The 25,622-nt window shown below is 35.9% G+C and overlaps 1 protein-coding gene across 1 annotated transcript; it reads left to right on the top strand.

Annotated features, from left to right (window-relative positions):
• The first annotated feature begins 123 nt into the window (after window positions 1-123).
• LOC124170530 (UPF0547 protein C16orf87 homolog) lies at window positions 124-24,934 on the top strand. The gene is made up of 4 exons (XM_046549309.1): window positions 124-609; window positions 1,549-1,770; window positions 7,440-7,851; window positions 23,967-24,934. Exons 1-3 carry the CDS (start codon window positions 559-561, stop codon window positions 7,836-7,838), a joined length of 672 nt encoding a protein of 223 aa, XP_046405265.1. The 5' UTR covers window positions 124-558; the 3' UTR covers window positions 7,839-7,851; window positions 23,967-24,934.
• Window positions 24,935-25,622: the final 688 nt, after the last annotated feature.

Genomic DNA, 25,622 nt, shown 5'->3' with positions numbered 1-25,622 from the left:
CGCATGATATAAATGAGTTTGAACATGGCGCCGAAGATGGCGTCCTTGGACTAAAAGCTGTCCGTCCTCAAGGCATGTGAGTCATAATACATTTTAAATCCACCTTAACAGAAATTTAGGTGCAATTAAATTCGAATAAATAATATTATCCGATCTTAAGAAAAGAAAAGTTTTTCTTTACATCAACCGTTTCAAACAATCAAAACCATAATGGAACCATTCCTTCACCTGTTGGCGGCAAAATGTGTAAAAAATTGAAAATTTGTGGCGTTTATCGGTGCTCCGTAAATAATTGATCATCCACTGTAAAATAGCAATTTTAACCATCGAAAATACTATAGACATATATGGAGACAAAAAACGTGTTATCACAATTAAGGCAGCTTCTACGAGCGCATTTGTTAGCTTGTTTCGTTTACGATGAATGGCGGTTTGATAAGCAGTAAAAAAAAACAAGTGATTTGATTTAAAATTAGGAGTTTTGATAAGGAGTGAATCATGAATTCGTGATAAAGTGACCGAAGATTTCTTAATTATAGTGCAAAATAACTTTTAGATATGCCTAAGAATAAAATGATAACCAAGTCTTGCCCCAAGTGTGAGCAGCAGGTAAATTACAACTTGTAGATGTTAGTTTTGCTTGATATCTGTATTTGGTGCAAATTATTTAAAACCTTCGTGTCTAATTAGACAGTGCATTACGAAGGAGCTGAAGTTATTTTTTACGCTGGTAGGCATGACTAGAAGTATCCTTTCAACGTAATATCAGTTATTGTCGAGTTGCATCATTGTGTCACTGCCGATTGTATTTTCCATGCAGAGATTAATTGTAATCGAGTGCGTTCACTAATTTAAAATGCAATTTTAACTATTGAATCTGTCATATTCCAATGCTTTTGTCACTACTTCACAATGAACAAAGTATGCCAAATCTGCTCGTCATGTTAACTTGCTCTGGCTATTTGTACATTTTTCATTCATGGTGAAGTTGGAAGTGGGTTTTACTGATTCCCCGAGCGTTCGCTTCAAATGTTCTGTTGTTTTTGTTTGGTTTGGCCTGAACGCCACGAAACGTCAAGGCACTTGTCGTGCTAGTTTAATCGTTCGTGGCTTCCTTTCGTAATCAATTATGTCCTCCGTATCGTTGTTCATTGGATATTCTCTCCGAATGTATGCATTTGGTCCATGTGTTGTCGGTTATCCGCGTTGATAAAAAGCGTTGCACCCTCTTTGTGCCTAATTAGCTTTTTCTTGGCTTCAATTGGATCTTCACCTACTCATTCGTTCTATTTATGTAATTGGTATCCTCAATGGGAATCAATATTTTCTACCACTACGGTTTCTCTCTGCAAATGGAAAGAAAAAAGACTATTCCGACGATGGCCACATTACGTGGCAATGGGTGTGTGTGTAGTGGCGAAAAACCATTGTTCGACGTATTTATAATTTGAATCTAGGGATGGAAAACAAATCTAGTTAAGTTCGCTGCGTTTTACTCATCTTTAATGGCATTAAAATATACCGCAGTGTTTCCCTTTTCATGCGTAGTTACCAGTGGCGTGTAAAGCATGTCGGTGTGGCCACAGCTTTTTTAATGCTCGACGTGGAGGCTCATCAGCTGTGCGATCGACAGCCCCAACTGAAGATGTTGCTGGGGCCAGTGCGGAAGGAGACGACGACGGAGTCGTGAAGAGAAGAAGAACGGAGAGAGTTCGAAGGGTTAAACCTAACTATTACGATGCCTTGGAATACGACAACCAAATGAAAAAGGTAGGGAACCCACTGACGATTCAGTTTTTTATTAACTTTTAGAACATCTTTCATAGCTCTGTGAAGTGTGTGCTGTGTGCTTTGACTCATAGTTTATTAGCCAGTGTTTTTTATTTTTATCATGATATTTTCATTGTTACATCCTTTTGGACTTTTAGTACATTGTAGTAGTAGATTTTCAGTATTACATTGTGAAAACTCAAAACAGGAAAATAGTATGGTGTGTTAGAATCTTACATCTAGATTTAGACTTACTGAGTTATTCTTTTATGCTATGATTACCTGGTTTGATTGACTGACCTGATAATATATCAGGCATAAAGAAAGTTTTGGACTTCATTATCTTCCAAAATAGTGTAGTGCAGGGTGTCCCTTAATGCATATACACTTTGACTAAAACTTAGTTTCTATGTTAATTAAAGGATGATGTGGTTAGGATGTACCTAAGTCAAAACCTGTACATAACCCACGTACATAATTATCATATATGATGGGGCTTCAGTTATGAACTTCATTTCTTATCTCTCTTAAAATCTGTATTCAGGTCTCATTTGTTAGGAATTTGGGTGATATTGAATTTTTAGCTCAGCTGCTATTCTATCCAGGGAAAAATGTTTGTTTCAACTTATATGTGCTCTATCTGGACATAAGATTTTGATTTAAATGCCTTCCTTTCATCTCTGTGAATGAAATTTAAATATTCTTAAATGGAGACCTCAATAAAATTTATTTGCAATTCTTAACCCCTTGGTTAGAGAATGTAACAGATCTATCTAAGGGTGCACCTAAATTATGAGAATAAGTTTTCATGATAAAAAGATTTGAAGATGATAAATCTTGCTATCTTCATGCAAGTGGTTGATTAAATACTTAACCCTCCAAAAATTTAACTCCTTTGAAATGTTGACGTGAGAGCTTCAAATAATGCTTTTGTGGCTGCAGCAGTCCCATGGTTCCTCTGCACAGTTTTATTAGGAAATCTACACTAAGGTCATGTGTCACTAGTCCAGCTGCCTTTACAATTTGACCACTAAAGTGATAGAAAGTGTTGCTATGGGCTGCAGAGATGTCATTGTATTTGAAAAATAGTTCTTATTATTGCAAATTTTTTTGATCTCAGGGAAGGACTTTATCCATATTCTTTGGTACTTACGTATTTAAAATTTGAACATAAATTTAGCCATGTCGAGATATTATCTTAAACTTTATTTATATGCACAGCAAAACTATCTATGCACATATTTTTAAATTGCCTAAGATGATTAATCTTCTCAGTATGTTTTCTCAGTTAGATTTTGCTGCTTAGTACTTAGAATGACTCAACTCAGTGATTTGGTCGATCCTTTTTTGTCTTTTCCTTCTTCTGTTTGATAATGCCTTTGATCCATTGTCATTCATTTTTATACTGACTGTTTGAGTTTTACTACTTTTTTTAAATTTTTGAATTCTTGAAGAGGATTCGAATATTTTGTAATCCACTTATGTCTGTTTTTCTTTCTAAAATGTCTTTGAAGTGATGCAGCTCCTTTATTGCTGGATAATACACCAATGCCTTTAATAATGCAATTTATATTTCTCAACTAAAGGAATATTGATAAATTATATTATAATTTCTCACAACAGTATTTTAATTATTAATGGCTGAGTTGTTAAATATCTCATTTTGATAAAAAATTGTTGACATCAGAGTGTAAATATATTTTCTTTACCTGTACCGTACTATAGAATGGTATTCTGTATCTGTAATGAGTGCAGTGGATCCAGTTATTTGGACTAGCGGACAATGGGGCAGCTGCTTATTTAGGATTAACCTCTAAGAACAGAATGCGATTGGGTAATATAACTTAAATTTCCTCTGGTTTACTGGTATAGGAAGCCACTTAAACAGGCCACACATCAGCGGTATTTTCTCACTATGGGAATTAAAGTGTGCAATTATTTTAGCAAAGGAAAAAGATTTTGTACCGTTTCCCTAACTATTGAACTAATCCTGGGTAACTATCCCCTTTTTTGTTCATATTTCTGGAGTTTAATCAATGAATGTGTTGAGTCAGTGCTTCAATCTGTGTACCTCACCTTTATTGCTTGCTGACTATATTATAACAATATGAGTGTTCACCTTGAGACTTATCTATTCTTCAGTGTTCATTTTTTTAACAGTGTAATTTTAATGTGAAGATAACTATGGCTAAAGTTTGGTCTAGTGGTACTGAAAAAAATTTAGGACCACCCACAAATGCCCATATATTAGGTGCCAACGTCCCCAATAGAATTATCTATGCCTTTACAGTATAAACAAGGAGAAGAATTGATTCAGAAAGAAAATGGAGTGCCTTGGGGGAGTACATTAAATTTGCTCATTATAATTTTGAGGGCATGGAGGATTAGTTGTCAGAAAAGCAGAATTCAACGTGAATTCATGTTAAAAATGATGGAATAAAAATAACATAAGCCAATTGTGCTGGTGCATGGTGTGTATATCTAACAATTTACATTATTTACACTGGAGCATATGATGTGCCAATTACATTAAAACACTGATTATTAATCTACACAAATGGATCACTTGCATAAATTGTAAGGATATTGAGGGGTAATGAAAACTATGATTTTATTTTCAGAAAATTCATATTAAATTATTATGTACTTGAATTATATCAGATAAAAAAATGTTATGTCCCACAATAATTCTATTAACTGTAACTTTTCATGGATTTACAGTTGTAATAAATACTTTTCTATTCCTATTAGTATGACATGGATATTGCTTCAGGCAATACAAATGTTTAAAAAATGGTAGAATTTATTTCATTTCTCCATTCATCAGTGTGTTCACATGCTAATCCCATTTGGTCTCTTCACAGCTATTTACAGTAAACCTAATATATAACTTTTTAGTACTTAGTCATTGAGAATGAATTTATGGACTAAGCATCTCATAGCCTATGGTGGAAAAATATCTTGAATTTTAGTTCAGAAAATCATCTTATAATATAGATGCTGTACTTGCACATTATCTTGCCGAATTATAGTCACTAGGTTTGCCTCTAGCATATTTGGGTATTAACTAAATCTATGTTACAAATTGTTGTATTCAATTAAAGGTTTTTGAATTAAAAGCTATTTTATATTGTGAGTGTAGGATATATATTGACATAGTGAAGCCAAAGTGAATCAATTGCATTAAAATTATTTGTTAATGAAATCTGATGGTTAAAACTTCATTCCTTGAGCAAAAAAGTTAATTAATGTAATATTTAGTGTCCTTCACATTGATTTATAATATAATGCAGAAATTTCATGTGATTTGGGATTTTTCATTTCATTGACATTATTATTCAATATATTAATTAATGTATATCTAATATTATTATAATTAATATCGATTAATCATTATGAGAGTCAGTCAATGCTGTATTGCATATAATGTGGTGACTTTCCCTCAAGTTGTTTTGACTTACACCCACTCAATAGTATTGGTGGCACCAGCTGTTTAACTTCAATTATTATTTCTTCCTCTTGGTATTTCCTCTTGATAATGAAGCAGGAGTGTTGAAATCAGTTGAGTTTGTATAGAATTAATAGTGTGGAGTTGACTAAGCTTACAACATATTAATTAAACCAGCTTTATCTCCTTATTCTGTCAAAGGAAGGGAGGCCATTGGATTGCCCTCTGATACAAATCCTCTCAATTAATAATATTTCATGGATTGAACAGGCAATCGATATTTATCTTAGGTTGGATGGATTATCAATCAGTGATAAAAGTGTGGGGGACTCATTAGTCAATAAAAAAGGAATACATGTTATGCCAATTATAATGAAAAAAAAGTCAGCAAGAGTAATTCACATTATATACGTTAATTGGGATCGTATCAAAAGGGGAAAAATTGACCCCTAACTTGCAGAATATTTGCCTATAAGTTTGATTGAATGACTGTAATCACTATCAGATAATGGTTAAACAGTTCGAACTTGGAATTATCGTGAAATCAAGAAACTCACTTATATGCTATTAAACTATCTATTAAGCATGCAATCAAAGAGTTAAATTATATCTTCTGCTTGTTGTTGCATGTATATGGTTTATCATAGGTAATTATTCAGGATTTTACTTCTGAAAATAAGTATCATTTTTCAGTGCTCATGAAAAAATGCTTGGGCATTGCCTGCGGCAACTGAGGATTTAGTTAAAAAGGTCAGCACTACTACATAGTCCTTTTTTAAGCCAATATCTGACCTCAAGCCACCTTTAATATGGACTGATTCTATGATAGTGTTTTTAAACAATCTTAGTTAAGTTCGAAATTCAATAAGTTCGAAAATTATGAAAAAATATAAAAAAACATCAAAAATTGACCACAAGAAGAGAAAAGTAACAAATTTATATAAACTGAGTCAGACTGATGGCATGAGATTTTATTTTGTTAGAAGAGATTACTAGGAAAGGCCAATGTCAGCATCAGGTATTTAAGCTTCATCTTAGTTTACTAGCAAGGTCAAAGAGAATGAAGCTGTGCACATGAGACAATGTGTACAGAGGAGTTGGTATGAAGTAAGTGAAGCATTTACAGACCAAATATTTTCATCAAAGATTACAGTGTTGACTCCATTTTTGAAGGTGAATTTTTGCTAAAGGTTTTCATTAAAAGTATGTATCCCAATCTGCCAGAGGCTGGTAGGTAGCTCTATTTTGAATCTTCAATTGACTCAGATAACTTCAGGAAAAAATGCTCATAGTTTTAGTATTCCTTCATGGCTATAGCTTCAGTGATAGATTGAATAATGCATTTAGATTTTCATTCTAATTAGTATTTGTTGTTACTTTTAAACATAATAAATATGAATGCTTATGAAATGCTTGCAATAAATGGGGTATTGTCAGCACTCCCAGTGGCACGGTGGCCTGGTGTCGAGAACCCTTGGCTACTGACTCTTGGGCCTGGGGTCAAATGCTGGAGCTTTTGCATGTCCTCGTACAAAAGTCCTTGTGGCACTAGGTGGCACCAGGAAAAGAGGCTAACCCTACTATCTTGAATATTTGTATTCATGCACCCATGGTTTAGCCTGGGGTGAGTTCTTCCATCACCTAACAAAACCAGCCTTAGGTGTGAAAAAGGTATCAAGTGTGAAGTCAGTCAATGAAGATGAGGTTGAATGGCTTCATTTCTAGAGTAATTACTTAATTTTTTATCATACCACACTTGGCTAGCTTCAATGGTAAATATTTCTTTTAATATACATAAATCTATTGATATCATATGGTTATGCATCTGTATTGCTCTATTATCATCCCCTAATGATCAGTGGAATGCAGATTTAGTATTTTATTGTTTTATTGTTCACCTGCTTTTTTAACAGTCTTCAAATGGAAATGGTGATACACTGCAAAGTCTCCTACCATGATGGAGAAAGTAGCATTCAAGGGAGTCTCTCCACATTCAACTAATTATCCCATGTATAATTTCGTACACAGTTAGATGTAGAGTGGAAAATTTGGAAATTCAATATGTGAAATTGTTTTGTGTATTTATTCATCAGTGGAAGTTGCCCTGTAGAGCACTCCTCCGTGTAGATGAAAGAAGACCTATTGTGTGTTAATATCTTCTTTAGTATAGATTACCATTAAAATTATCTCTAATATCTATTATTAATAATTATTTTTGCAGGCGAAACAAGTCCGGACAAACCCTCCGAGGCACCATAAAAACAGCGCTTTCAAAGGCGAGGACGATGATGAGGAGGGAGGGGGTGATGACGATGACGAGGAGCTGGGGGAGGAGGATGAAGACGATGACTCTGGGCCCCTAACGAGGGGCGGTCGAGGAGATGGGAGGGCGAGACTCACGAGGGGTGGGGGTCAGGCGGGTAAGAAGAGGAGGAGAAGGAAAGGAGGGGGAGGGAGGGGAGGTGGGAGAGGGGGAAGCAACGCAGTGAGTGTGGGTATGATCGAAGAGGAGGAAGAAGAGGATCTCATGGCCGGCATCACCCCTGAGAAGGGTCTCCTATATTCTGCCGTCCTTGCCGAGATCAACCGTAAGATAGTTGCTGCTGGTTGGAGAGCTTAGATAAGCGTCTTGGGTTAGTTGAGTTTTTTTTATTGATATAATTGAATGTGGTTGGAGAGAAACACTGTTATATTCCATAAATACACATGCGTTTAGAACTTTTCTTGCTTTATCCTCTTCATATCATTATCAGCAATACTTGCATGCCAAGCCACCTAGACTATCAAGATTTATTAGCTTTGAGATGTTAATGAAGACTGATAACATGGAATTAAGTCAAGTTATGAAAATTTATCAGTGGAATTTGTGGAAGTGATTCTTGTGCACCATTTTTTGGTTCTATCTAGTAAACTTGCCAACATTTGATTTTATCTAAGTGTATTGGATGTCAGAAAACATTTGCGATGGCTTTTGGCAAATTTTATGCCCCTTAAAAGTTGTCCTTACATGTTTAGTGATGCGGTTGTAGTTGATGCAATCGGTAAAGTCTTCAATCATTGCTATTTCTAATAAGAAGAAAAGCTTCCCCTAACGTATTCTGAAAATGGCAAAGAATTGGTGATGGTAAAAGTTTTAGATTTATTCCATGCATTTGCCTACTATTTTTTATTGCTAAAATTATAATTACTCTGGTAACTGTAATGTGACTGCCTGACCCATCTTGACATGGAAGGATTAATTTCAGTTCATATTTTTGCTGCCATGTTCAGTTATGTACTACATACTATAAACTCTCATGGCTTACGATATCAATTTACCTAACACACCTTACAAATTTGTAAATTTGTGCTATGACTATATGGCCACATTATTTTACTCGCAATGGTTGAAAAACTCATTGTATTGCCCTGGCATGATTAGAAGCTTTAGCTGCCAAAGAAGTTATGTGACTGGCTAGCCAAGGTCTTAATATACTTTGTCTGGAGGTTCACTGGCTGTGTAGGTTTTCTCAGCATTAAACAACTTGTGAATGTCTTCTCACTGCACGAATATCTGTCAAATCTTTATATCTTGATTAATAGCAGAGGTCGTCTCCTGCAGATCAGAACACTCAATAATGTCCTGATGCTACATATAAGAGTCTGCGACAAAAAAGATGACAATAACTATTAACGGCCGTATTCATAGATTTCCGCTTAAACACGCTAGTAGGGCGACTAACTTAGTCGGCTACTAAGACCTTTTAGTCGCCTACTAAGATATGGTATTCATGGATTGTATTATGTGAGCTACTAAGAGCTACTAACTTAGTATACTACTAGCCAGCTCGGCAGCCGATACTCGGTAGCGATTTGGGTTCAACCCGCTAGGCTACGCTTGACAACACTGCATCTGACTCCTCCGCTGCGCGCAAAATGCGTAACACTATCAAACAAGAGAAATTGATTCAACAAAATGCATTGAAATTTTTACTTCATAATGGATAATTCGATGTGATATCACATCTCAGACATAGTTTTTGATTGCTGTACACAAAAATTATGCAATACCTTTGGGAAAGGGTAGATTTATGAGTAATACCGAAGCATTTGTATGTTTAAGATGCAGTTATTGCTTTACAAACGGCCGTATATTTATTGATCATATACATTGCATATTGTTTGCTCTTCTGATATTTGTTTCCATTAGTGTATGCGTGATTAGTATGGAAAAACATAACTAGCAACGTCAGTATTATACATATCTGTATTCGGAAAGCAGAAATACACCTCAATGTCGGAGTAGAAACGAAAACTTTTGCAATGCAGAAATGAAACGTTAAGAAAATAACATTGAGATAAATGTGTGGATGATACACATTTATTACGTTACAAACACCTACATGCGAGCAATTAGTAACATATGTTTTCAACTCCTAAAATGTTAGTCAAGGAAACAACAATCTGTTTCGCTACATTTAAATATTTCAAATATTTACAGCGTGCGGAAATATACGGCATATAGTTTACTAGAGGTGGATAATGTAAAAAACAAAGCATAATTAACGTAACTTGTTTTACTTATTTATTGCTGATCATATCACAAATAGCACTACAATGCACACAACATTTCACTTCACGTTTCACGAGCTGTCTTTATGACACTTATAATCCGTACATTCTGAATCAACTGGTTCAATGAAAATCTTGACTCACACTTAATTTAAAACACTATAACGTAACTCTAGTAAACAATGATAATCAGTTTTCCAATCACTCTGCACGCACCAAAAGAATTTGCACTCGTTGACGTTCGAAAGAATTCTTCACATCTCACTTCCCACTCATCACTAATGATTTAGAATCAGTTGATGCTATTTCACATTACCATTACGTAGACAATGAAATAAATAGGCTGAAACAAATTTTTAAACCAGAAATTGTAACATCAACAAACTTCCAATCTCACTCTCCACTATCACTCGTACCGTAACCAAAACAAAAACAACAGTGCAACGAAATACGCGGAATGTAAACACTGCCGAAGGCTCACGATAAAGTTACTAGAATAAGTAATAATAATAATATATTTATTAACTCCGTCGGGATACAATTTTCCATGGGTTTCGTCAAGATACAGAGAGACATAAAAGAATCACAAAACACAGCTTACAAAATATCAAAAAATTCTTGAACACTAATAACATTTATAAAATATCATTAAAAAATTCTTGGACACTATAATAACCTTTGTTACATAGCAAGTTTCTCAATCTATTCTTAAAAACCTTTTTTGAGGAAAGGGATTTCATATCAGAGGGAAGCCTATTGTAGATTGCAGCAATAGAGTGATATGGTCCCTTCTGGCATTGTCTAAATGAATACAGATAACTGTGAATGTCACTTTTTGATCTAGTGTTGTGACTGTGAAAATCAGAGTTAACACGGAAGTAATACGGATAGCACTTCACAAACATGGCACATGAGAGAATGTAAACACATGGAAGTGTGAGGATCTTGAGGGACACAAACAGTGGCCGACCACTTGTTCGTATTGGAACTTTACAGATGGCCTTAATGGCTTGTTTCTGTAAAGAGAAGGCTTTAGCTGCAGTAGGGGAGTTACCCCAAAACATGATACCATATGACAATAGTGAGTGTACTTTGGCAAAGTACACAGCTTTTAGAACATATATAGAAACAAGAGGAGAGAGTTTCCTTATCATATAAATACCTACTGAAAGTTTCTTATTAATTTCAAAAACATGAGTTGACCAGTCAAGAGTGTCATCAAGCTGTAGACCTAATAATTTCACGGTGGACGAGGTGGAGAAATCCGAATGAGGAGGCAGAGTAGGAATCTCATGAGAGAACTTGTTGCGAAAGAGAATACAAGTGGTTTTAGCCTCATTCAGAACCATTCTGTTAAGGTGGCACCACTGCAACATCTCATCTTTTGTAGTCGAGGCCAAATGATCCAAGAGAGGTAAAGTACTAGCGGATAAGAGATTAGAAGTATCGTCAGCATACATAACAGTGGAGCAATATGAGAAGTGTTTAGGAAGATCATTAATGAAGAGGAGAAACAGTAGAGGACCAAGGATAGAACCTTGAGGTACTCCAACCGGTACTTTCAAGGGACTGGATTTAATTTCCACCACTCCTGCAAGTGATTGATGAGTGTAACTCACAAACTGCGATCTGTCACTAAGGAATGATGATATCCAATTATAAGAGTTATTAGTGATTCCCAAGCACTGAAGTTTGGACTTGAGAACTTCATGATCCACACTGTTAAAAGCGTTTTTGAAGTCAAAAGAGATGCCTAAAATGTGATGTTTATTGTTCAGTCCAAGAATAACATTATTTAGGAACTCGAAAATAGCAGAATTAGTGGACCGGCCAGCTCTAAAACCATGCTGAGAGTCAGAAATTAAATTAAATCTCTGGAGGTACTTAATTAATCTATGATGGAAGAGTTTTTCAAAGATTTTTGAAAATGTTGATAGAATGGAAATAGGTCTGTAATTAATAGACTCTGAAGGGCAGCCTTTCTTGGGAATTGGAATTACCCTGGCCAGCTTTAGGGCAGAGGGAAAGACACCAGAGCTGAATGAGAGATTGATGATATCAGTCAATGGAGGAGCAATTAAGTTTGATGAAGCTATTATAATACTAGGAGGAATGCCATCAGGCCCGGGTGAGGAATTACCCAGGGAGATGATGGTTCTTTGAACCTCATGAGGGTCAGTGGGATGTAGAAAAAAAGAGTGAGGAGAAGTCCTCCACTGCAAAATAGGTCGAGTAGACCGATTGGAAAGAGGCAAATAACAAAATTGCTGGTTAAAATTATCAGCAATATTTTCAGGGTTATCTTCCAATATACCTCCAAAATCAATGCTAGTGCTGCCAGGGCAGTTAGTATTCTCCTTAATTACTTTCCAAGTATCTCTAATAATGTTAGTTGATTTACTTAGAAAGTTATTAATGGCAGCCTTCTTCTCGCCAATAACACGGGACTTGAGTTGCTTTAGAGCATCAAGATATGCACTGTGAAATGCGTTGTCAACAAATTTACTCCTGTAATGAAGTTCACGTACATGAGCAGATAGGGCTTTCAGCTCAGGGGAATTGGGCTTGAATCCACCGTGAGGGTGTTTTTTTCTAACTTTTCTAATGGGAAAACAAGCTTCAAAATATGACATGAATATATTTAAAAAGGCCTTAAATTTAGCATCAACATCAGAAGTCTGTGATACATCCTCCCAAGACTCACTTGATAACTCACAAACAAACTCCTGGATGGCATCAGCAGAGAAAAATCGTCTGGGGAAGAATTGAGCAGGCTTATTACAGGTTGAGGTATACCTCAGCAAAACATTAATACCTAGGTGATCTGAGAAACCTGGACATATGGTATCACAGGAGATACATGAAGAGGCATTCGTAATAAAATAGTCAATCAAAGTACTTGATTTGGTAGTTACTCTGGTTGGCTGTGAATTAGCTACATATAAACCAAAAGAGGATAACAAATTCACAAAATCAGTTTTGATGGAGGATTCTACCAAAAAATTAATATTCATATCACCAAACAAGAGTATTCCATCTGCATTTACACCACATGCATGCAGCAAAGCATCAATTAAAGCATTAAAAAAATCCTGGATATTACTGCACGGAGAACGATAAACAGCAATCAGAGCAAAAACAGAGAGGTTAACTTTAACCAATGAGGCAACACATTCAAAAGTCTTTTCACTACAATTATTAATTTTCAGTTTTTTAATATTAATATCAGCTTTAGCATAGATAGCTACCCCTCCACATTTATAAACATGGCGACAAAAGGAGGTTATGAGATTAAAGCCATCAATACAAAACACACTAATGTTGTTTTCAGACAGCCAGTGTTCACTGAGGATGAGTACATCCACACCGCGGTCATGAGCAAATTGCTCAAGCAACAGCACTTTATTTTGAACACCTTGAGCATTAATATAAAAAATGCTCAAAGAAGAAGCGATTTTGACCGCAGAAAATTGTTGATTCGGTTCCATCAACGAAACAGGATATGAGCCTGTTAGTCAGGACAATTTAGCCTTACTCATGCTGTTGTCACCGAAAATCTGTTGTTTCACTGAGTTATCATCCGAATGTTCACATGAATCTTCGGTGACGACGCCGAGAGAAGGATGGCCTACGGCTGAATGTATCACATTATTCGCATCTTCAGCTGAAGCACGACTTTTTGGGGGGAAATATCTACCCACATACACGTCCGAGGGCCAATTCTCGCCTTTTAAAAGTTCGTCGCGCAGATTCCAAGGCACGTCAACCTTAAACGAGCGGTGTTGCTCACCGACATAAATATCCTCGCACAGAAAGTTACACTGAGGAAATTTTTTGCTTAGGTAACCAGTGATTACCGAAGGCGAAGCCTCTCGTTGAACTCGCCCCACATACAGCAATGCGCGGCGAGGGAAACCGGAGAACTTATTGCAGAGGTTGTCTGCCTGAGTAATAGAGCCAAACACGCCATTTTTTCTGTTTTTTTGTTTCTTAATACTTTTCTTAGAACGCACTGTCCGGAAACCATCACGATCAACTTCAGAATGACTTACATCGCTCTCAGAACATGTTTCCTGTTTTCGGTCATTAACAGGAGATGAGATAACACCACTTAATTTCACACTAGAACTTATTTCTCGAATTTCATTTGAGATAACAGGGGATGGTGTGACAATATTAACGGTTTCGCTTGAGGATGACGCAACACCATTCGTGTTCACATGAGAAATTACTACAGGCTTACCGGTGTCATTGCAAGCATTATCGGAAGTAACTTTCGCAAATGTAACACTTTTCTTTGGCTTAATGGTGTTCACAGCTAGATTCTCCCTAAATTTCACAATCTCGGCTTTGAGATATTCAATATCGTCAGCCATATTGGCGATAGAGAAGTTGTTCACTCGGCAGCGAAAACACTTCCAAAACAGAAAATTGGTCTCATTTAAGGCCTTCAAATGAATTTCACCCATTCCAGAGCACTTCGAGTGAACAATAGTGGAGCAAAAACCACAGTAAATCAACTTTTCACTTGATAGAAAAGGATTTTGGCAGGAGCCACAATTCGGCAGCATGGTTGAAGACGCCATTTTGAAAATATAATCAAACACAAATTAAAAGCGCACAAACGAATGAAAATTTATAATTGTTTGCTGTATCCCTAAAGAACAACTGCTTCAAATATGAAACATATCCCCTTCGTAACAGCTAGTAGATACCTTTGATTGAAATGGTTAAACTAGTATGAAATAAATAAATAATTTTGTCGTAGCTCATACTCTCAAAAATCACTTCACTTGTCGCTTCACTCTTTACTTCATCGTCTATATGCAATAAATTCACTTAGGGGCGCATTGAATGTACAAATTGTGTTCACTTACACTAGAGGCACAAGTTCACTGCAAGTCGTAGCTTCCTCGCAGCTACGAAAAACTTTCAATTCCTGTCAACAATTACACTACATACGTTGCCTGCCTTACTTGAAGAATGGATTCTCGTATTCCATTTTGGCACAAATGCATAAAAACTCTATAACAGTATACAAATAAAACCGGAGTTCGATCATCCACAACAGTCCGCCATATTTAGTAGCTCCCATAGACAAGGCCGGAGGGCGACTAAGAACCGGCTACTAAGATAGTAGCATACTAAGCTTAGTAGCCCTTACTAACGATCTATGAATACCATTTTGCTAGTATGCTACTACTTAGAACGCTACTTTGGCGTTAGTAGCTTACTAAGGAAACTATGAATACGGCCGTAAGTGTCTCCAAAAACTACTTTAATTTTAGCCTTTACTGAATATAGCCCTTTGTGACCCTTGTAAGTGGCGTAACTATGGGGGGGGGATGATGGGATAGATCCCCCCCAAAGTCTCAGAGGGGAAAAAAAATATTAAAACCATCGTCTAGTTTTGACATACAGTAAAACCCCTTATTTACACTTTTCTAGGGACCCAAGAAAAAAAGTGTAAATTGCGGGAAAATGCAAATAGTGGGAAATGGAGAATTTTCACTTTTATTCATATACTGGCTTTGGAAATGTTAATTTTTTAATTGTTCACTAAGCATTATTCCATAACATTATTTCCCTCTGAAGCACAGTGTTTTTGATGGCAGCAAAAATTTAAAAAATAATCCTTTTTTGTCTGCATTGAAAACATCTTTTGGGCTGTAACCTTCCAGAACTCTGATATATTCAGATTCTTACCAGAGTTGCGGTCTTTATGTTAACATCTTTGCTTTCACCACTCAACGTCTTATACACAAGACTGCACCTATTTTTGAATCTATCCAACCAACCATTATAGATGCCATGGAATCTTCGATTTCCAATCTTGTGCGGAAATACTTTTTCTCAAGGGCCTTTGGGCCTATTTACTTAATACATTAACACGTAAGAGTTAATGTCTGCTTGCATGAATGATTTTTGTGGACCGGAACGGGGCGTGTACGAATGTAGGCAGGGGCAGATCAAGGATTTTTTTCTGGGAGGGGCACAGAGGGCATGACAGGCAAAAGATCTTGTCTTAATTGAGATTAAAAACAAGATATAACAATGACTTTACAAAATTCTCTTTATTTTTATTTCAAAGTTATTCTTATTCAATTAAATGATTGAGCCTCCTTGAGTAATAAACAAAACAAAGTGAACGTAATGATGACCATCAGGGGCGGATCCATGATTTCTTTCCGGGGGGCACAAGCAAGGCCATATCCAGGATTTTGTTCTGGAGGGGGGGGGGGCACAATGATACCATGTTATACAAAACGAACGCAATGATAACCGGACTGTATTAAAAATCTTGCATATTTTTTAAGTGTTTGGGGGGGCATAGATCCTCCTACGATAACCGTATTCAAATTTTGTCTATTTTTTAAGAATCTGGGGGAGGGGGGGGGCACGTCCCCTGCCCCTAAGTCCGACTATGAATGCATGAACCAAATTTGAACAGGTTCTATTTTCTGTTCATGCATACGCACAAGTTGAGTGAATACACGGTGCATTTTGGTGTTCATAATTTAGACATTAACTTGTACGGGTTAATGTACTATGTAAACAGGCCTTTAGATGACACCATTTGCAGGGACATTTGATGATCTTGCACCTAAAAATTAGTCTTTTACAATTTGTTCTATTTCTTCTTACCTGTAATTCTTCACATATATTCTCTTTTTTGATAAGCGTCCGCACTGGTTTGCATATTTTACAATGGCATCGCGATTTTTCACCGCGGTATTGAATGTTGAGACTGGGAATCCGATCGGATTGCCAGTCCCAACATTCGAGTTGCTTCGCCAGCGTTTGAATCGATGCGGGTTCCAGTGTGGGAATCAACTAGATCTAAAATTTTCATTCTCTCGTCAGTTAAAAATGTCCGTTTTTCACCTCGAATTTCCATTTTCAAGCCGGATAAATTCTATTTCCCGTACTAATTGAGGGTATAAACTTGGCAACACACGAGTATCTGAAGTACTTCTCGGCGATCAAGTGCGGTAGTACAAACTGTCATGCGACTTCATAATTTTTGAAAGTTACAATAGTTTGCGATGCACTGCTTTTTAAATGGGATAATTCAAGTTTAAATAAGTTTTTTAAGTATTTAATTAACCCATAATTGCTACGCAACTGTTGAAGTCTGCGCAAATGATCCCAGTTGTCGGTCAAGTTTTATAGTTCCGGCATTTATCACGTTTCATCACGTCTGGTTTCCTTTCAAACTCTCGTATCAAATTATCGACTACATGATTATTGTCAACATTCCTTCAGGAGTTCTTGCATTATTACATAGCTCGATTGCTCAAAACACCTACTTTTTTATCGTGAATCTTTTCGCCGCTGACAGAAAACGAGATGACGTAGTTCAACTTTCCGACGTTAGTGGCGTTCTGTCCCGCCACATTCAAATTCTTCTCGAAAATAGTTCTTAATACGTCTCTCTCTCTTGGATTTTTAAATACAAATGCGCGAAAGGAAGCCAAAAGACAGTTGTTAAGGGCTGATATGCACGATTAATTGTTTTAGTACGCAAATAATCTTTTTTAGTCAGCACGTCGTGATGCACATGGCGGGAAAAGGAAAAAAATACGGCGTAAATACAGGGTTCTATTTACATTGGAGAGATAGGAAATATGACGGGATCCAGAAAAAAACTTGCAATTTGCGGGAAAACGTAAATTCCGATAACGCAAATACGGGGTTCTACTGTATTTGTATCAGCTTAAAGTTAAATTTTAATTGCCAAAATGATATAAAATGAGCCTGAGGTTGTAGTTTCATGTTATGATGTCAGTCCCTTGCTGAAACTATTAGTTTCTTCTCTTGAGTGGAGTTCTCTTGAGTCACTTGCATGCAAAACCCACTAGACAGGGTGGACCATACTCTTTGTGTTATTACGAACTATTTTCTTCCAACCACTTTTCCTTTCCTACAATTCTTTTTTATACTCCTCTTTTCATGCCTGGTTTCAAAAGCATTTCCAACTGAAGATAAGAAATTTGAAGTGGCTTTCTCTAGTGGTTGAAGTGGTTTCGGAGGTGGTGGCTTGGCAGAGGTGTATGTTTACTTTTGTGGCTGACTGAAGTTAAATCGATTTCCTTATTTACAAATTCCTTTGCATTGCAATTTCAGTAGTGCAAATATTCGTGCATGCTGAATGCAGCACAAAAATAATAATTTTGAACACATTCTCCGTCTCAGCAAATGTTTACACAGTGAACTCATTTCTTCCTTCAACACTCCCTTAACACTAGAATGCCAGGAAATTGGCATGCCCCAAGAATGCCGGGAGGGTGTCATTTTGACACCCATGTTCTTTTAGCCGTGTGATGTTGCAGATTATTTTTTTCTTAGTCGCTCGTGTTAAAGCATCATCCTCATTGTAATAATTGTTTTTGGCTCCTTAATATTTTCAAAAAAATAATGTTGTTTTAAGAGATTTCCTTGGAAGTAAAAAAAATTTCACGCCAAAAAATCTGTTCTCTTTGCTTTCGGCATTTATTTTTGCATATGGTTTTCTTCTTCGAATGTGGAAATTTGCTTTTAAGATGAAAATTTGAAAACAATAAATCAATTACGACTATTTAACTACAAAATTGTATAAAAGAAAACACAAAAACTTTGTAAAAACAAAAAAAGCTTCGTAATAACACAAAAAGAAATCGAATACTTTTTTGTACAGACTTCCACAAAGCTTTATATAAATTGCAGATTCTTTACATTTCTGGCACTTTCGCACTGTGTTGGCCATGCATACCAACTTTTTACACAGTTAACAAAAACCAACAGTTCTGTTTTTATTGCATTTTATCTTTGCTTGACAGTTTCTAGCCCGTTCTGGTTCAGTTTTGGGCGATTTTTTAGAGTTGTCACTAATGCTAACATGAGGGCGAAAAGAGTTTAGACCTGAGTTTAGAGTTTGCCTTGATAAACGGTGTGTTACGTAACCATTTTTGTACAATTTATTTGAATGCAAATCCTCCCAATGCGCTTTTATTTCAGCAAAGATATCCTTCTTTCTCTTATTTATGATACCCAAAAGGCTTGTACCCTTTCTTCGAGTAAAACCACGCAAAGTGATGTGAAATTGGCCAGTAATGATATTTCTGCCCTTGGTCATGTAGGGCCGCATAAGTTTCAATACAGCATGATCTGTAAAGCTATCGCCAGGTTGATGAGAGTTGTCCTTGCCAAGGTAATGGAATGCGTTTATCAAATAATTACTATCCTTATCCTCTACAACCCAGTATTTTTGCCCATATTTATCAGTCTTGATAATGGCACTGCATGGACGTTTACGCTAGAGCAAATTATTGCAATAGCAAATGATATTCCTGTCTTTGATGCCATGAATGGGCATCTAGCTTTGTTTGGGAACAACTGTTCGTCAAAGGTTATGTGTAGCCCAGGGTATGGTTCCACAGCATGGCCATCTCCTTCTTAGTTAGGGTCTTGAACGAGAAGGCGTCGTCACTTTGAAGCCTGGCCAGCGCCCCTTCCACGTCGGCGCACATCCTCACGGCTATGTATAAATTTCTTCTGTTCGATTGCCTGTTCTGATCCAGGTTCGTCTACAAACACAATGAGGAACACATCGCTAATACCGTACATGGTATGTAGTAGGTACAATAACTCAATCGTGTGTACTTTCTAAGATGTTTATCTTTCGTAACTGAAGTACTACAATGTAAACCAAACAAAGCTAGATGCCCATGCACGCAGTTCATGGCATCAAAGACAGAAATATCATTTACTATTGCAATAATTTGCTCTGGCGTAACATGACTATGCAGAGCCATTATCAGGACCGAACTACCGATGTAAGTCGAGAAGCACGTCTCGACTGGTCATGACACGCCAGCGAGCCAGTCTGCTAAACTCCGCACCAGGCAGCCGAACACAGAGGCTGCAGAAGCCAACTGCATTGTTGCACGCGTCACTACACTTGTGTTTCACGGCAAATAAGTGTCGTTGCAGTAAAATTTGGCTGGTTTCAAGGAAAATCATTTGCAAATAGAGCGGAATATACTTACCTCGCAAGCTAATAAATTTTCTAAAGAAGTACTAAAAATTTTCTGTACCATTCTAAAATACTAATTTGGATAGTAATAATCAAACCGCATCCCACGAAACACCTTAACCGAACGAAGAAATGATTAAATATACTGGGTGTCAAAATGACACCCTCCGGCATTCGAGGTAAATTTGAATTTTTAAGACGGAAAAAAGAGAGAGGGGTATCCCTAACGCTGTCGTCTTATTAAGCCCTGAAAATAATTAAAAGCTTGAAATATTTTATTCTACAACACTCTTTAAAGGCCAGCTTTGAAAAAAATGTTCGCGCAGTGTGTCAAAATGACACCCTTTGGCATTCTAGTGTTAAATCCTTACGTGAATGATGAAGTGTAAGTAATTACAGGCGGTCCTCGACTTTCGTACATCGACTTTCGTACAATTCGCACTTTCGTACGTTCAAAATCGACACCTTTTACTTGACTTTCGTACGCTAAATTCGGACTTTCGGACGTTGGTCGGTAATTTTTTTTAAATTCCCGCGATGTTTATTGCGCATCCCAACATTCAATTGTTTCAAATGGCAGTATATGCGAACAATACGAACGTATATAATAAAGGGAATTGTTAGTAGTTGACTCTAATTTAGGTGATTTATTTGGGAGAGAAACTGCCTGCTACAGGCTCCTTTATCAAGAGAAGAAGAAAGCCTTCATTGAAGATATTTTTCAAAAGAAGTTGACTAGACATCATCAAATGACTTTCAATAAAACTAGTAAGATCTTCTTTCTAATTAAGTTTTTTCGTTTGAGTGCTGTTTGATTCATGTACACCTTCAGCAACGATATTGCACGAAATATCACCCGAATTCCGTTTGTCTTTTGTCTTTTTTGAATAACATGCGAAATATACGCGATCACGAATATGTCACCTGCCAAATGTCGAATTTTGGTGTAAAAATTAAAAGGTATCCAGAGTGCGGGTTCAACAACTACATTTTATTATGCTTCTTGATATGTCTTTTTATTTATAGCGGACGTAATAAGTGGAATGCCAAACTAAACGCCGAGAGGAAGTTTCACTCGATGGCCTACGGAGTTCTTGTTTTTTTAAACTTTTATTTGCATTTTCTGCGTATTTTCGAAAGAAATTAGATGATTTGAGGAGTTTTATTAACATATTATTAAAATTAAGTCAATTGAAATGAATTCCGTGAAAAAAAAGGTTTTAGTACGTATTTTCCGCTCTTTGGGAACGTAACTCCTAATTAGTATGGAAGTCAATGGTTCGACTTTCGTACATTCGACTTTCGTACACGTTTTCGGGAACGCATTGTGTACGAAAGTCGGGGACCGCCTGTAACTGGTGCAAGAAATTTAGTACCATAACTTGTAAACCATGGCAGAATATCATACATTACATCTTTCCTTCGTTCCTCCCGAAGTTCCATAAAATCATTAGATGACCATTTAAATAAATTATACTTCTGATTACCAAAGTGGTTTTTGCATTGAAATTCCTGTAATGAAGGTATATCTACTAATTTATTATATGTATGTATAGGTATATACAGAAGATTCCGGTTAATTGGGACATATCGGGACTTGTGCACTTTGCCCCAATTAGGCAAACTATCCTGTATATGGGCATAAACAAACGTTGAAATGATGGAAAGAAGACTAAGGAATGTTTATAATGCAGCATAAGTTTATTAAACTATTAATTTGATTAATAAATCAGCGAGTTAAGTTAATTTATTATCATTTTTAAGAATTAAAAATTTAGTTAAAAATATTTTTCACAGCCTCGGGCGACGCTGAATGAATGTCATTTAATAAGTCCTATTAAAGAAAAGTCCTATCCCCTTGCGGATAGTATAACAACAAGAGATTTCAAAATAGGGCAAGAATAGGAGCATTTGTTAAAAATAAGAGTAAATCAAAGGAGGAAAATATAAAAAAATACTATTCTGAAAACAAAAAAAATTTAATTTCGTCGCGAGTATAGAGTCTATGTCGCCGACTCATGGCCAAATAAAGCGGCATGCTGTCCCAATTAAGCAGAGAATAGGTACTCTGGGATATTCCTATATTGGGTTCTGTTCTTCAAGATCTGCCCCAATTAAGCGGCTGCCCCAAGTAACCGGTGGACCCATTAAACGGAATCTACTGTCTTTGCAAGATGACATTGAAGTACCAGGCACACACACTTCATACTTCCTTCTCCCCATATGAGGAGTAATGTCTTTATCTTGTTAAGGATATGTTGGCATGTTTTGATTTCCTTATTTCTTTTCTACTTTTATTTCTTGTACGGATCTCTTATGCAGATTGGTTCATGTCAACTAAATTTTCTGAAGTTTGCTAGATTTTCTTCTCATCTTTCTGTTGATGCTATGATAATAAGGAGATATAGGATTCAATCTGTCTCTGCCATTGCCAGAGGAAAATAATTCCAATTTTTTAAATTTGGTTCCTCCATAGCTGTTAAACGTGTATAAGTATGTATGTATTTTTCCGTAGTGACTAGAGAGAAGGGTGAACATTTTAGTATTATGGGATGAAACAGGTCACACAATCTCTCACTGATTTGAATTCTGATGGTGAACGCATAATGAATTATTTTTTTAAATTTTGATTAATCCATTTCATCTGTTGATACTGAGATTTTTTTCAAGGACGATAAGTTAAAAAATATCAGAAATAATATTAGGGAATTGAATCAATGAGCTTTTTTGAATAATTACAAATCATACCTTGGAATTATGATTTACCACGAGTACAGGAAAGATATGATGGTTTCATATGTTTACCCATATTATGGAATAGCAAAGATATTATAGAAAGTAAAACCAATACATATATTTATAGAAACTCTGAGTACATTTCGTAATGGCCACTTTAGTTGCATGAATGATCATTTTTACATTTCACACTAAACACTAATTACGAAGATTCTGTGGCACTTGTGAAGGCATGAAGATGGTACTCTTTCCCTGATGCCCTTTTTGCTGTAAATACTTTATGAGAATATCAAATTTGTTGGACCAAAGAATCATGCATATGGCTCCAAAAGTACTTGTTTTTTGAGCTTCTTGCAGTATGTTCAAAAAGAGATAAAGCTGAAATTGAAGTAAGTCTATACCAAAAATCTAAAAAAAAACATCGCTTAGATATGTCAATAACTTTGGTTATAAATCCATGCTTATGTAGAAAAATATGCAAATGTTTCCACGCATGTGATTTTTGCATCTCCTGCAAAAGTTAATACTTTCGGCATATGGGAGGGGATTGGTATTTTTGTTGGAATTATCGCTCAAGACCAATCACTTTCAAACAGCAGCCCATTGTGGTAACTACTAAGTTCAATCATTGGTGAGTTGACTTCTTGGAAGTTCAAATTACCGTATTTAGTGGCGTATAAGATGTACCGAAATAATAGCTTAAAAAATCGCCTTCATCTTATATTTGAAGGTTTGCTCTCCATGGGTTAATGTTCAATACTGACTACATTATATTTAATAATATATATTTAGAATTCAATTGAAGAATGTTGTAATTGCTATTGTTATCAGTTAGCTCAATGCTAATATGCGACATTATTAATTGTTTATTTATTTTATTACATGTTACCATCTTTTTGCTCGCTTCTACGATATCGAAGGAGTTGGGAACAAGATATCAAACAAGCTTGATTATATTTTATGTAGATCATATTTTATACAATCAAGCTTGTTTTATATTTTGCTTTGATTTTTGTGATCGTATGAGATCTAAAAGGAACTAACTTAAGTTGTTGGTGTGCCATGCCATCGCATAGAATTTTTCTTGTGCTTGCGTTACAGAAATAAGGGTGCATCTTTTATGCTGTCAAATGTGTACAGTAACTTTTAATGTTACACAATTTTATTTAGTGCACCCCAATAGGTTGCAACACACCAAGTGTCATTATTATTAAAAGATCCTTTTGATAATGGTGATGGCATGATGCTTTTCATTCTAATTAATTCTCTACCTTATAGTCTACTATGCTCCTCCTTTGTTGTGTTAATGAATGAGATAATAGAGATAGATAATCAAATGTGTTACTTGTGTGTACAAATTGTTGGAACTATCCTCTGGTGTTCATATTTCGTGCTTTTGATTTGGTGTTCTGTTATAGCTAATTATGATTTTATTTCTTACGATAGGGAATGCATCAGGAAGGTCTGTTTACCAAGCAGAGGTCAAGATAGTGTTAAACTGAAAACTCCTAAAATATTTTCAAAAGAAAGGTCAATGGTCCATTCACCCGGGTAGCCTTATCATCGGGCTTCTGGGTAATATTTTGTTCTTGAATGTATGTATGTACTAAAAAGAGTCATTCAGATGTGTTACTGAATTTTTCTGGAATAAATGGATTTATGAATGACTTAATGCATATTTCTATGCAATGTCAAGTTCATGTCATGATTATGCAGCCATAATTTAAAAAACTCAATTTATTTTCATTTTGATATGTTTCAAGTTGGGAATGATCTACGAGTATGCATTTAAATTATGTTTAGTCATGGCTGCTAAAATATAATCATGAGAAATGAGGTGGAGAGTATGAGGAATAGGTACCTGCATTGTATATGAAAGTAGTTAACCAATCACATGTCAAAGGATACACTATGATTTGAAGGCTAATCACAGTCAATGTTCCTTAACTAAAACACTTTCATATACATAAATTATTCGAACTTAATGGTTTAGTAAAGGCATATTTTTCTTTTGAAAAATTTGAAAATATTATTGATAGTCAAGAAAATGTCCGCAAGCATGTTAATTGTTAAATGTTCATTCAGACTTTAAAAATTTTATTGTGTAATTTTTTTCTCTCTCTGAAGTTACACTCTTTTGAATTTGCTTTATGTTTGGAACCAACATTGAAAAAATCATTGGAAGGCAGATTGTCTGTCTTATTTAGTTTATTGACCTATTATACCAAATTATCTTCAAAGAGTAAGGCACAGAATATATACACATATTTCAAAATTATTCTAATACCATTCCATCATTAATTTTTAGCTGAATAATGAGTATTTTTAATGTGCTTTATGATTGTAAATATGTATTTTATTTTGTAGCAGTGTAAGTTAAATGTAAAGAGTATTAAAAATATGCTTTTCATTAATGAATTGGGTTTTATTATGTGGAAATATATGTATCTATTTCATACCTGATTTGTATGAGGTACACTGGTGAGATCTTTGGTGAAAAGTCTCTCCCTGCTCCTGCCTTTGCTCAAACAAGCAGGAAAAAAGGTTTGGCTTTTGCACCTGTTTTCCATGATCCTCCATACTGTGGTAGTTTCCCTTTCCCTCAATTCCAAATATCTTAGGCTCTTCTCAGTCTCAAATACAGTGCACTCCTGATTATCTGGGCTAATGATGGGGAGAGACGCCACGAATAATCGGAAAATACGGATAACCCAAACTTTCACCTAAATGTCTTGCAATGTTCATAATTTACCTAAAACAAACAATGTATTATTATTTATGCAGTTATTCTGTTATTTTAGAGTCCTCCCCGGACTCAATGAGAGCTCTCTTTGCCAGATCTTTTTAGCGAAACGTGGTAACAGTTTTTTTTAATGGTTTTCCACGAATGTCTTGATCCTCTAATTTCAGGATTTGCATTGTCGCCAGTCCGTTTCAAAATACTGCTTCACTGTAGAAAATGTGGCATCCTTTATACCCGTTGAAATTAGTTTTTGTTTTGAGATATCTCTCTAGCTCCTCTAATTAGCGTAAGAGAAGGCAGATATTACCATTAATTTCAACAGAAAATACAAAAAAATTTTACCACATAGACAATTTTTT

The sequence above is a fragment of the Ischnura elegans genome, chromosome 1, assembly GCF_921293095.1.
Source record: "Ischnura elegans chromosome 1, ioIscEleg1.1, whole genome shotgun sequence".
Classification (NCBI taxonomy): Eukaryota; Metazoa; Arthropoda; class Insecta; order Odonata; family Coenagrionidae; genus Ischnura; species Ischnura elegans.
Note: the sequence above shows the minus strand (reverse complement) of the source record. Positions and strands in the feature narration are given on the sequence as shown.

Coding starts and splice junctions, on each gene's coding strand:
- LOC124170530 (XM_046549309.1), top strand. CDS start 559: ATGCCTAAGAATAAAATGATAACCAAGTCTTGCCCCAAGTGTGAGCAG. Junction 610..1,548: donor GCCCCAAGTGTGAGCAGCAG/GTAAATTACAAC, acceptor TTTCATGCGTAG/TTACCAGTGGCGTGTAAAGC. Junction 1,771..7,439: donor ACGACAACCAAATGAAAAAG/GTAGGGAACCCA, acceptor TTATTTTTGCAG/GCGAAACAAGTCCGGACAAA.